A 14,344-nucleotide genomic window follows, 5' to 3' on the forward strand; every position below is an offset into this window, starting at 1 on the left:
TACCTCAGGACAGGCTCCACACCTAAGTGTAGTCAGCCAACACAGAACTGGACTTAACAGGTTTTAAGAGAGAAAACTCAAAAGCTGGATGGGTAGCGAGGTGGGGGAGGACCCAAGAAGAGCTGGAGTAAGGAGACGAATATGATCAAAACATATTTTTTAAAAATTAATAAAAATGTGATTAATGTGTGTGTGTGTGTGTGTGTGTGTGTGTGTATAAACGTTTAAAAAGAAGAAGCCATAGTCACAATGTGCAGCGCTTACCATGATCTGGATCTCCCTCTTGCACACCTGGAGGTCATGTTCATTGTTGACAAACATACGTTTCAAGGCACATTTCACCCCATTGCTTGTTCTCACCAGAAAGACAAGAGCGAATCCACCTGTGAGAAGAGCACACGAAGATGAGTCCTATGCAGTCAGTCAGGAACTCTGGCTACTGTTGGCACCCCTCATGGCACTGACACTGCCACCAGCCAGGCTCCAAACCATCCTGGCCTAGACAGCATTCTGCCACTCTTGGAACTTACAGCCAGAGTCAGAGACGCCCTGAATCACTTCAGAATCAAGGAAGAACCTTCCAAAGAAACTACAAGAGTCTTCTTATTAAGCCCAGTACTTCCTTTCTTATCAGAGAAGCTAGAAAATTCTCTCAGTGCTTGCTAATATCAACAGTTGTCAGTTTACTTCAGGACTCTCCTTTTCCTTTCTTCTCCCCCCCCCCCCTTGTTCCACCTCCCATTCAAGTGTAACAGGAGACTCCTGTACCTTCATTACCTGTGTCATTGAGAAAGAAGACCTAGTACAAGGGGGCTGCTCTACAGCAGGACTCACTGACCAACACCTGTCTTTCCTTTACCCAAAGACAGTTCACAATTCACTAGCAGACACTTATGTAACTGTAACTGGAATGCTCAAATGCGCTAAATTAGTTCAGTCTTGGAGTTTCACACAATCTCAGAGCTCCTAACTTCTACCTCACCTCCAAGCACTGTCTGAAGTGTGCAATGCTTTGTTATGAGGGTCAGATAGACAAGGGCAGCAAACAATCACAGGTCAAAGTCTTAGAAGAAGGAGCAGTTCTTCCAAGGAGCACACAGCCCAACTGTCTGCCTTGCACCTCCATCACTTAACTCAAATGTCGTGTTCATCAATCCCAAGGAGCAAAAGCATCACTAACTGATTCTTTACACAAGTAGGTACAAGTTGGACAGAAGTGCACACACTGGGAAGTCATGGGTGTGAGAATTTGAGTTGAGGTTGTGATAGCGTTTTGAGGTTGTATTGAGCTAGCAGCCATTTGCAAAGTTGACAGATAAGCATCGAACACTGAGATCTTAGGCCCCAGGAGGTCCACCGGAGCCATTTTGACTGCAGCCCAGTGACACACACTTCAGTTCCTGTCCCCAGCACTTACTAGCCTTATAGGAACTGTTGAAGATATCCTGGATAGGAATCTATTCCATGCAGCCAGTAGAGCCTTGCTCAAAGTATTGTTCCTTACTTTAATAAAAACATACATGAATCTGTAAAACTATGTAAATGTACTCAAATGAATCCAAATCCACATTGTGACCAAGACAGCATGTCTCTCTATTGCCTGTCACTACAACTACATTCTTTAGTATTTCAGATAAACACTGAAACTTCCTATGGAATCTTTAACAGCGACCACTACGTCTCTAATATTTTTAACCAACAACAACAAGAAAAAACCCAACCCACAGCTCTCACTTTCTTACAATAGATTAAACTGCCCCATTATCAATTTTATGTGTAGCATTTTTGAGTATTTACTTTTTTGTTTTGTTTTGTTTTGTTTTGAAGACAGAGTTTCTCTGTATAGCCCTGGCTGTCCTGGAACTCACTTTGTAGACCAGGCTGGCCTCGAACTCAGAAATCCGCCTGCCTCCCAAGTGCTGGGATTAAAGGCGTGCACCATCACTGCCTGGCGAGCATTTACTTTTTATTTTTGGTTTTCCAGACAGGGTTTCTCTGTGTAGCCTTGGCCATGCCTGAACTCAGAGATCTACCTGTGTCTGCCTCCTGAGTGCTGGGATTAAAGGCATATACAATCACACCCAGCTGAGCACTTGCTTTTTAAAAAGACCACTTAGCATCAAAAATTAAGCCTTCTCTCACTTCTTCTCCATCCCTACTTCTTCCTAAATTTCTTTTGGTTTTTTTTTGTTGTTGTTGAGGTTCAGTCTCATGTGGCCTTTGCTGACCTTGATCTGATTGTCCTGCCTCTGCCCTGGTAAATCCCAAGATTATCAAATGTGTACCACCATACCCAGTCCACATTTCTGAAATTCCAAGATGCATATCTTTAGAATATACAATCTTTAAGAGATGCAACAAAAATTAAATGCAAGAGCTATATATTAGTCTTGTCTAGTAGTACATATACATACTGTAGCACCATTAATCTTTTCTTCCCCCATCAAAAAAAATCTGTTGGAACCATGGGATAGCTTACAATGTATTAGAATTGGAGAAAGTAGTTTCAAAAATATAAAACCCTCCATTTACATTCATAATTGTTTTATATACAGCCCAAGAAGATATTTTGTCAGATATTTTGAACACTTTATGGTTTCATTCAGCTACAGATTGGAAGAGCAGCACCATAAAGCCTCTCCCCCACAAACAAATCGGTTTTGTGGGTAAAGAAGTGAAGAGAGGCTTTAGGAGTTTCACAGCTAGTTGTGGGCACAACCTGAAAGAGGTATCATTATCCTGACTGCCCCCAAACTGGTTCCCTCTACTTCATCTATCATAACAAACAAAACAAAACCACAAAGTAGCTCTTCATATAACAAGGCAAAGCTGAATTAAGTGGGCAAATGAGTATTTCCTTCACTGGAAATAAGTAACCCTTCATTTCATTGACAGCTCAGGCTCTGCAAGGTTTTAAAAAATGACTTACAAATATACACATTAGTTCATAGTTTGTTCATCACAGTTCTTGCCTTTCTTGCCTAAAGAGTTGACGAATGTTCCCACTCCCAAGAATTTGTATTTTAAAGGCATTTTAAAGTGTGGTACCTAACATCCCGAAGGACAAGCCACTCCGTTCTGAAGCAGGTCATGCTGTTGCAATGAGCGATAACAGCCACCAGAGGGGAGCAGTGCTGCAGAAACATGACCTCTCCAGCTAGGGCTGAAAACCCAGCAGGCCAGGCCAGATCTGCAATACCTACAATCATGATAAATCTTAAAGCAAAGCAAAGGATCACTATACCCAACAGAGTCAGAGCCACACTATTAAGCACCTATGCCTATAAAAGGGTCCATGTGTAAATGGAAAAGAATCAACCATAAGATCAAAATCAAAACCTAGTAAGAGTTGCCATCCTAACAGTGACAGCCACTCACAGAGCACTGTGGAAGAAATGGAGTGAACTACTAGGCGAGAAGGAAAGGCAGCACTTCCCCAGCACACACACACACACACACACACACACACACACACACACACACACACATACACACACACACACCCCACAGATCAGGGGAACAACTCTCAGGCTCCAAAGCCAACTGAGGATGCTTCAGACAGAGTGAGAACGCACGTGGCCTGTGCTGCTCTTACTTCCCAAGGGAAAGGGGCTCCATCTGTGAAGTAAAGCAGAAGAGGCAGGAGGGTAACTTTCATACTGTCACACTTGACAAACTCTTAAGAATGTGGGCACTGATGTAATTTACAAAAAGAATCATATAGTCTTCTATTTTCCCTCAAATATACAGCACTCTGGTCTATTTTTTATATCAATGTATATTAACTTATAGAAGAGTGAGTTTCACTATGACACAACCACACATCATATAATATACTTCTTTCATACCTCCCAACATTGTACCTTTCTTGTCCTCAATTTCTAGTTGTTTGTTGAAGCAGGCTACTCATTCTAGTCTTGGCTGACCCAAAACTCCTCTTGTAGCCCAGGCAAGCTTCAAACTCATAGTAATCCTCCTGCCTCAGCCTTTCTGAGTTCTGGGATTTATATGTGTGAAATATGACACCCAGTTTTGGTTTTTTGTTTGTTGTTGGTTTGTTTGTTTTTGAAACAGGGTTTCTCTGTGTAGCCCTGGCTTTCCTGGAACTTGCTCTTTAGACCATGCTGGCCTTAAACTCACAGAGACCCACTTGCCTCTGTTTCCTGAGTACTGGGATTAAAGGCTTGTACCACCACTGCCTGGCAGCCACTTTCGTTTTTAATTTTTGACCAGAACAGAAGTTACTATTTGTAACTTATTGTGAGTTTAGTACTGTGTCTATGTGGTCGGTTCCCCCACCTACCAGATCATCTCACCTTAGAACAATGCTTACCACATAGTGAAAATTCAATACTGAATTCATTTCCCTCTTAATTTTTACTATGGGGAGTATAAAAGTGTGGCAGAGATCATGGAAAACGAAGTACAAATGGCTGTGAGGGCTACCATCACATGCAGGCATATATATGGATAATGTCCATGCATGTGCATGTGGAAACCAGAGGTCAATCTTAGATGTGGTTCTTCAGGAGCTGCTTGCCTTGCTTTGTAAGACAGGGTCTCTCACTGGGCTGGAGTTTGCCAACTAGGCTAAATCTGGCCCATGGGGCCCCCAGAATCCTACCATCTTTCCTTCCCTAGTGCTGGGATTACAAGCCTGCCCCACCATGCCTGGATTTTTATATGGGAGCTGGGGATTTAACTCTGATCTTCATGTTTACACAGGAAGCACTGTACCAAGTGAGCTCCTCCCATCCCCACCACCACTCCAATCAGCAATGTTAATTTCTAAAGGTGAGGAGATACAGGGCAGAGATGGCTCGGCTGGTAAAGGCATCCGAAACTAAGCCTGACCAAATGAGTACAATCGCTGTCACCTACAAAGAGGAAGGAAAGAGCTGATTCCTACACTTGTCCTCTGACTTCCACATGTCCCTCCCCAAAATGAATGAGTCAATGAATGAATGAATGAATGAATGAGAAAAGAAAATTAAAAAAAAAAAAAACTAAAATGGAAACCCAAATTTTATTTGAAAACTCTAGATTTAAACATAAGCAATAAGTCACATTTTATATTAATGGTGAATAACAACACTACAGAAGCTAAACACTTTACAGACTCTGAGCTTCCAGTATTCTGCCTCTGATCTAATCTAAACCCTTCATCTTACTGATGTGCAGAGACTGGAAACAACATAGTAAATGTTCCACAACCTTAAAAGAATACTTGTTAGCAAACTCCAATACATGAGCATATATTGGTTAGCAAGTTCTTGCCAGAAAAGACCCAGAATTTCCATGTGGCTATTTCCCCCTACATAAAATAGACAAAGAAAGATTAAGTTCTCTATTCAAGAACACAGAGGTAATTAGCAAGAAATTCCACAAGACCCCTCATCTATTTGTGGTTTTCTTTTTAAACCAACTGTACACACATCATAATGGCCTTACAGCATCATGCGCTCCCAGAACCATTACAACAGGGAGCGGCTTCTGCAGACCGTTCTTTCCTCTTCTTCCTCAAACTCTGCAATGTGAGCTCTAGTTTCTCTGTACCTGAGCTTTGCTTGGCCTAAACAGAATCACACAGCTTAGACTCTCGTGCCTGGCTTCTCTCCTACTGCATATTTCTAGATTCGGTCTCATTGTTACAGGTATCAGTAATTTTGGGCTTTTTTTCCCCAACTGTTTCATTGTACAGATGCTCTAGTTTTGTGCTATTATAAATTAAACATCTGTACAGAAGGAAGGCCTTTTTCATATACATAGTCACTCCTCAGCCACATGACAAGTCTAACCACCCTAGTGGTCCCTCACAGTGATTATCAGCCATATGGAAGGTCTAATTCCATGTCCTCCCCAGCCCATGGTTACAGGTCTTTTCATTGCAGCTATTCATTTCATGTGTCCTCATCTGACTGTGACTCTCATTTGCATTTTCTAACATATCCTACATCACTGAAAGCCCTAACATGAGTTGCTTTCCTAATACTTTCCTGAGAAAGGCTTCAATCAGCACAGATTCAAGGAGTTGCTAAAGAAATTAATGACACAACGGGGTCCTCTACTTCTCAAATACACAAAGACATCAACAGTGTCCAGCTCTCTGCTGGTAATGAGAATTTGTAATGCAGGTATCCGCCTGATACAAGCTAGGACAGAACTGATGGCCCTGCTTCTGTGTTTGTAAGGCCAGTGAAGTATACAGGGCATGAATTACAGTCTCTCCACGTGGCTGGGAAAATTATATAATCTTGGAGCAAAATCTCTCGGTGCTCGTATCAACAAAAGATCACAATATCAAAGAGACACTTTTCAAAGACAACAAAGAAAATCTTCCTAGGACTTCATCCTGACAGTCGACACCCATAAACAGTACTGCAGTGGAGGCAATACCTCTACTGCCACTTCATCAGACACGGAATCATGGAGGGTGGCAGCAGCCTAGGATATCCTACTGCAGTGACCTCCACTCAGGGAGGAAAGGTAACAGACAGAGAGCCCTGAGGTTATCTGAGCAATGCAGGGTGCAACCGGGCAGGCATGAGAAGTGTGAACTGAGAAGCTGGACAGACGCCCATCCTGACTTTCAGACAGGGTTTTTTGAGTGACTGCCAAAGAGGTTTTGCTGTTATTTTTAAGCAGGGCCAAAATTCTAGGCAATAAAAATCTGACATATGACACCAGCTTATTTTTTGCACATAAAAAGAAACCTCCCTTTCTAACCCAGATCCTATCTACACCTTTGAGAATGGCATTTACCTGCTTAAAATCAACAAGACAAAGGTCAAAGGAACAGGGATTCCAAAAGGAGAAACGGGTCCTGCAGGCCCATTTGGTACCCTTGGCTCTCAATGCAAGCATGCCTTCCTTTAAATAGCAGCAAACACCGTGAGTGTGCTTGGTAGGTGCAGCTCCTCTTTGAATTACCCAAGAGAGAATCAGGAAAGAGGAGTCTTTGAAAGAGTCAGACAGGAGACCTAGCCAAGGTGGAAGTGCATCAGCTGAGGGCTTATGAAAGGGTGGCCTGGCCTCCATTCCCTCAACTGCAGACATGGAGATCAAGGTCAGTGTTTTATGCTGAGGTCCTCAAAGCCCTGGATTACAGATGGTTCTACAGTGGACATGGGGAGGGAAATCTGACTGGATACACACAGCATCCTTCTTAGTGGCAAGCAAAGCAGCTCAACCTTTCCCTATGTAAGAGTTTACAAAAGATGCTAGGCAAAAAATAGATAGATAGATAGATAGATAGATAGATAGATAGATAGATAGATAAAATATTGGTTGGGAGGACAAATAGGCTAAAAGGAGGGGAAAGTCTCCTAAATCCTAATCAAGTTAGGCTCCAGATTAAGACTGAGCTACATACCCCATCCTGCTTCTGTCTTCCTAAGAGGTAGGAAGCCCTGTATTAAAAACCCCACCTGATCACCCATCGTGGCAGAGTCCTCTCGGCAAGCATACTTCATGTTCTGTCCACAGTGTTTCTGAGCCCACACAGGGATGACCAAGAAGCTAACAAACACCATCCACACTTGACTCACACTGAAGACAACTTTGCCAGAAGTTTCCGAAGAAGGAGTGATGATTTTTAAAGCTGTAGAACAGATGGCAAGAGCACAGCAAAGCCCTCCCAGGAGAAAAGGTCAGTGACGTGAGTGCCTGCACTGACTGCAGGGGAGACTTGGGCTTGTTTTTCTAAAGTCAGTCTCTTTCCTGCCTCAGCCTGAAATCACCATGTGCTAGGTCCTTCTGGGGAACATATCAAAGCAGTCTTTTCCCCAAGCAGAAAGAACACCCAGATGGGGACACTTGAGGTATTCAACTTCCTCTTCCCAGCAGGGCTGTGGGCACAGGACCAGAGAATGGCAAGACTGTCAGGGGTTCAGAACCCAACCAAGCGACAGCCCAGGCAAACTACAGGATCGATGGAAACAAAATGCCTCTTTCTCTGTAGGCCTGTAGTGGCCAGGGAACATCTCCAGTTCAGGAAGCTCCCTTAGGGATTTGAAATAAATTCCTCCTCTAATACCACCTTTATCAAAGGCACCTGCCTGCTTAGAACAAAAAAAGAAGAGTTGAAGAAATCAAAGAATTCTGTGTGAGGATCCAAAACAAACTGGCCTGGCTTACCAGCAGCTAAGTATGATGGAGAGAGGGCCTTCCTTGTGTTACCTGGCTACACCTTCACTGCTCTGCTGTTATAAACTAGCTGTGTGGAAAATGTAAAAAGTGGTGAGGAGACACTGGTTCAGTCATATTCTCTGTTCACTAAAATCCACAGCTGCTTCTCCTGGTCAAAAGAACCATTCTACTCTTCCACTGCAGCTAGGTGATCTGGAAACAGATACTGAATGTCATTCACCGGTTTGAAACTCCTCGCTAGCAACTCAGCCCTCCTCGAGAAAACACTGCCTGCTGCCTATGGCTGGAAGGCTCAAAGACATGTCCTAGCTTCTTCTAGACACTACAGCCTGCCAGTGCTTAGTCACATAGCCCTATCCCAGTAGGAGCCTCCCTGCTTCCACAGTGCTGTGCATACTTCAGCCTGCCTACGGTCTCTTTGCACATGCTTCTCTCTTGGTATCGTTAGTTCCTACTTACCCTTTAAGTTTCTACAAGTTCTTTCCTTGACTTACCTCTCTGATTGTCCCTGGTACAGTACCACGTTGTGCCCAGCATCTTTTTCTTTAGGATATAAGTGTAATTCAATACTTAGATGGGTAATTCCTGGTCTGATCCCTTCTTCCTCTGTACACTATAAACTGCCAAGAGCAGACATGACGACTCATTCACTGTGGCACCTTGTCACCAGCCCTGTGCCCCCCATACAGCAAGTGCTCACATACTCTGTCAGAAAACTTGTCTGCCTAGCACTGTAAAAGCTCCCAAATCAAAACAGCAACAACAGAATCTCTACCTAGTCCCAGTTTTCCACTCTCTCAGAATATAGAAAGGGATAGAAGGGCTAGACTCAAGAATGTCTGTTTTGTAAAAAGATGATAAAGTTTCCCAAAGAGGAAACAACTTCTCTGTCCACCCCGGCACCTTAGGTGTCTGCACCCTTCTTGCTCAGGCAGTGAGCTGACAGTATGGCTCACAAAAACAGTAAGACACACTCATCCTTGTCTGCAAATGATCCCTTCTTACAAACAAAACAAAACGAAACAAACAACAAAAGAAACACAAACAAAGCCCTTGTGCTGGAAATGAAAGCCCACTTCAGGTAAGGAAAAGAAATCATCAGCCGTGTGGTCAGTCCCGCGGCATCCTCAGCTCACGGAGAAAGAGTCATTCCACTGGCAAACGCCTAGAAAGAAGCCAGGAGCCATGTCTACCCTTGGAAGGCAGATCTCTAAGCTCCAGCTCCACCAGGACCTGTGAACATTTTCCTAAGGGCTCTGCAGAGATAAATCCTGTCTGGCACTGTCTCTGCTACAACTGTTCATACTAGCACATATCAGCTTAACACCTTGCTTAAAGCTTTCTTAGCTTTCCACATTTACTGCAGCTCTAGAAAGACCACCCGCAATGTCGTCAAAGGGATGTGACATAGAGCCCTTGAGTCCCTTCACCTAGTACTGCAGCCAACTCCAGGTCTCTGCCTGACCCTGACCCACACAGCCAATCAAGTGGGTTCACTAAGTTCTCACCATTCCACACCCTAGCCTTAAAATGCTTCAGCTCCACCCCTCATGCTCCTCCCTTGGCTCCTGTTACAGTTTTTCCTCCAGAAAAAAAATGGGTCTTAAGTTTCTTTTCAAATATGCAAAGTTATCTAGTACCTTCTCTTAAAAGCATTAATGAAGCCCCCAAGCCACAGTCTAAATTCCTAAATGTAAGAGCAGAATCTTTATATTTTTCTCATCTTAAAAAAAATTACTCCCTATCCCTCACCATCTGTGGCACGTGGGTGAGCTGGCCTGGAGGCTGTGAGAGTGGGAAAGCCAGCCCAGCACCTTGTCTGCCATGAGGTGGCATGGGAAAGATCCATCCCCATCTCACCCACACTCACCCAACACCTGAGGTCACAAAGTGGGGGAGCTGGCCCCACCTTTTACCGGGGCAAAGCAGGAGTCTTGGCCCCAATGTTTAGGGCACAGGGAAGCTGATGTGCTAACCAACTCAGCTTCCACCCAGGCCCAGATTCAGTGCTCTGAGTTGGCCCAACCCTACATTCACCCCATCTTATAAACTGCTGGAGCTCATGAAGGGGCTGGTCCAGTCCTATAGGTTCAAAGCTGCAAGATCTCCATGACACAGGGCAACAACAGGATATCTAGAGGAGTCCTGGTGAGGATCCACTACTGACAGGGTAGCAGAAGCCAGAGGCCTTGAATCCGACCAACGAGTCAGTGCACTGAACAAATGCAAGTAAAGTTGTTTGGGCAAAAGGGCACACTGTGACACACCAAGACACAACAGCTTCCACAAAAGGGCACACTGTGACACACCAAGACACAACAGCTTCCACAAAAGAGCACACTGTGACACACCAAGACACAACAGCTTCCACAAAAGGGCACACTGTGACACACCAAGACACTACAGCTTCCACAAAAGAGCACACTGTGACACACCAAGACACAACAGCTTCCACAAAAGAGCACACTGTGACACACCAAGACACAACAGCTTCCACAGTGAGATAGTTTTGTTTTGTTTCAGTTTGGTTTTTTTCTTTTTGGGGGAGGAGTTTGCAAGGGCAAAAGGCAGATATGAAGGGATGGAAAGATGAGTGGGATTAGGGTGCATGGTGTGAAATTTACAAAGAATCAATAAAGTTTTTACAATTTTAATTTAATTTTGTCTACCAGTGCCAAGGCATCTGTGTGGACAGAGGACAACTTGAGCGAATTGTTTCTTTCTCCTACCTTAGAGGTCCTATGATTGAACTCAGGTCATTAAACTTGGCAGCAAGCGCCTTTACCCTCAGAACCATTGTCATATAGCTTTTTGTTCCCCTGGGGCTAGAAGGATGGCTCAGCTGTTAAGAGTACACACCACACCATTCCTGCAGAGGAACAGAGTTGGGTTCCCAGGACCCCTATCAGGAAGCTCATAACTGCCTGTAACTCTCGCTCTGACCTCCTTGGAGACCTATACACAAAACACATGGCATAAACACACAAACACACGATAGATAGATGGACAGATGGATGAATAGATAGATAGATAGATAGATAGACAGACAGACAGACAGACAGACAGATAGGTAGATCTTAAAATAAACTAATGATAAGGAAAGCTGCAAAGACCATACTGCAAGCATTCACATATTCACCACTTACTGCCCACAGTCAGCACTCAGCTGACTCTTTGTCATCTACCATCTATCTGTGCAAACACAACTCCTGTTACTTACTTTGAAGTAAGACCTCAGGCACTTCACTCTACATGTTTCAGCACACATAGTTTTAATGTTCATGGGCCTATGATGGTTAATTTGGAGGTGTCAAACTTTTTTTTTTTCTTTCAATGCTGGGAATTGATCCAGTACCTCCAGCATGCTAAGAACACACTCTGCCACTGAGCTATGCTCCTGTCCCCTTCGGTGTCAGCTTGACAGGACTGGGATAAACAGGGAACTAGTAAAGTAAAGCATGCCTGGGTATGTGTTTACAAAGAATATAGATGTGTAGAACAGTTAAACTGAGCAGGAAAGGTCAACACCAAATACGGGCACTGTCCAACAAGACTTTCACTCTCCTGAGCCCCAAAGAGGTTTCCTACTGTTGCTGCCCTTGACAACAAACGTCAGGTTTTTTAGCGTGAGTAGACTGCCCAGAAAACCTTGGTCTAATGACTGCATTGCTGGCTGCTTCCCTCTACGCCCCCCACTAATAAGTTCGGGGCTTACAGGTTCTTTTGGGGATAGGAGATAACAAAGGTTTATTTACAGTGAAATATATGAGCTTTTGGGATACATTCTATGGGGTCTGAGAAATGCAGACACACCCAGCTCAAGCTCCACCAACATATAAGAGTCTCTCACCATACAGAAAGTGTGGGCTCCCCTCCAGATAGTCCCACTCATTCTCTCCAGTGGTAACCAGTATTCTGATTTTCTAAATCTATCACTAGTTTTACTTACTTTAGAACTTCACATAGAATCAAAAAGTGAATCTTTTTTCTTTCTTATTTATTATCTATTTATTTATTTTGTGTCAGGGTATCAGTCTAGTCTGGGCTAGTCTCAAACTCTCAATCCTCCTGTCTCAGCCTCCCATGCACTAGGACTGCCAGGATTATAGGCCTGTGGTCTCACGCCTGATTGATTTAAGATCGTTAAGGATTTGAATATTTCTCCTCATCTAGCCACGGCTCCCAATATTCTCTTGTCCTCTGCCTTCTCCTCCCCACCCCTAAGCTTCTGCAATGATAATGATGTTCAGCATTCCCGCTGGCTGGAAGATCCAGTTCCAATTTTCTGTTTGTAAAAGAAGTTTAAAACAACATTAAACAACACCTCCTCTATAAAATAGGACCTTTCTCTGCTAGTTACTCTAGTTTCCTCATTGCTGCACATTTTGGCTGATACCTCTGCTTTCAGTCAAAATGTGCTATGATGATCTAGAATACAGTAAAGCCAAGACCAAGAAGGAACTACTCTTTGAATGCTTTGAATACACAAAGGCAGCGTTGTAGATTGTCTTCCAAGTGCAGTACCTGAAAAATAAATCACTAAAGAAAACAGGTGGTGCACGCCTTTAATCCCAGCACTCGGGAAGCAGAAGCAGGTGGATTTCTGAGTTCGAGGCCAGCCTGGTCTACAGAGCGAGTTCCAGGACAGCCAGGACTATACAGAGAAACCCTGTCTCGAAAAATCAAAGAAAGAAAGAAAAGAAAGAAAAGAAGAGAAGAGAAGAGAAGAGAAAGAAAAGAAAAGAAAAGAAAAGAAAAGAAAAGAAAAGAAAAGAAAAGAAAAGAAAAGAAAAGAAAAGAGAAGGGACAAAGAGGCTGGGCATGGTGGCTCACACCAGCACTCTGGAGGCAGAGGCAGGCAGATCTCCTGAGTGAGAGGACAGCCTGGTCTACATGAGTTTCAGGCTAGACAGAACTACATATTGAGACTGTCTCCAAAGAGGAAAGAGGGGCAAGAATTTATTTCACTTCTCTTAGGATCCGTTGGGCCCAGAAGGATCCTATAACAAATGACTAAAAATCTTTGATAGATTCAAAACAAACCATGTTGCTTCTTCACTTAAACCTCCTCTAGCACTTTAACATTTGCAAAATGGCATGCACACTGACACTGAGCCCAAGAGGAGTGTGGCAGAGTCCCGTGTGCTTTTGCATATGTTCTCTGTGGAATAGCTTGTCCTCTCTGTACCTTGTAGAACTCTAGCTCTAAGTCCAAGGGTGGCTCAAACTAGGACTTCCAACCGGACACAGGTTACCCCTCACCCACCTTGACTTTTCCTCTGCTCAGATCTGACTCTCTGCAGAACAACTATCCTCACTGGCACTGGGTTCTCTTGGGACAAGGATACTGTATTTTCACCCACTCTAGGAAGCACACTAGTAGTCTAGTTTACTAAACTCTATTCTGAGATAATGTTCAGTTGACACACCCACCTCCCCACACCATTCCACAGCTAATTGAGCCAGGAAGAGAGAACTGGCCCATACTATCCGTTGAGAATGTGTAGTGACCCCAAAACTATAGTCTGATGGTGCTGTACACGCTCACTGACAAGGCTGGTGGCTACAGTCAATCACTTGGTATGCTCTCAAGCAGAAAGATTTCTGCAAAAACAGGAAAGAAAGTAGAGACAGTTGAAATAAAATGTAGTTTGGAAATGAGGCTTCAAAGGGAAATGGCCGAAAGAAGAACCACCTAGTAACTCTCCAGAACCCACAACATTCTAATTACAGAACTCACTTCATAGAACGCATCCAGATCACAACACTAGAACAGAATACTGAAAACTGCACTAGATGAGCCAGGCAGCGATAGGGCACGCCTTTAATCCCAGCACTCAGGAGGCAGAGGCAGGCAGATCTCTGTGAGTTCATGGCCCACCTAGTCTACAGAGCTGAGTTCCAGGACAGCCAGAGCTACACAGAGGAACCTTGTCTCAAAACACACCACACACTCAAACACACAGAGGTCAGGGGTGGGGCAAGGAAGGAAGAAGAGAAAAAAGGAAGAAAAAATGCAAGACTGTAATAGATGAATTAGAATTTTAAGTTGATTCAGATAAAGTTAACTTACAATAACATACAGAGACCTAAAGAAGAAAAATTGCCAAAATCTCTTTGGAAGCAAGTAGTCCCAGGGAACTAAACAAGGGTACAATTGTCTGTGTTGTTATGTGGATCAGGGTTAGCAAGTGGG

The 14,344-nt window shown here is 43.8% G+C and overlaps 1 protein-coding gene across 16 annotated transcripts in view; it reads right to left on the reverse strand.

Moving 5' to 3' along the window:
• Aak1 (AP2 associated kinase 1) overlaps positions 1-14,344 on the reverse strand; it is a 145,114-nt gene that overhangs the window by 74,715 nt on the left and 56,055 nt on the right. For all 16 annotated transcript variants that reach the window (XR_015047600.1, XR_015047601.1, XR_015047598.1 and 13 more), the window contains one exon: positions 265-383. Coding sequence is in view for 12 of the 16 variants with exons in the window: in XM_085840387.1 (XP_085696513.1) it covers positions 265-383 (119 nt within the window). In the remaining 4 variants the exon portion in view is untranslated. The remainder of the gene's footprint in view (positions 1-264; positions 384-14,344) is intronic.

This window comes from Mus caroli, unplaced genomic scaffold (genome assembly GCF_978045245.1).
Source record: "Mus caroli unplaced genomic scaffold, Mus_caroli_1 scaffold_7, whole genome shotgun sequence".
NCBI lineage: Eukaryota > Metazoa > Chordata > Mammalia > Rodentia > Muridae > Mus > Mus caroli.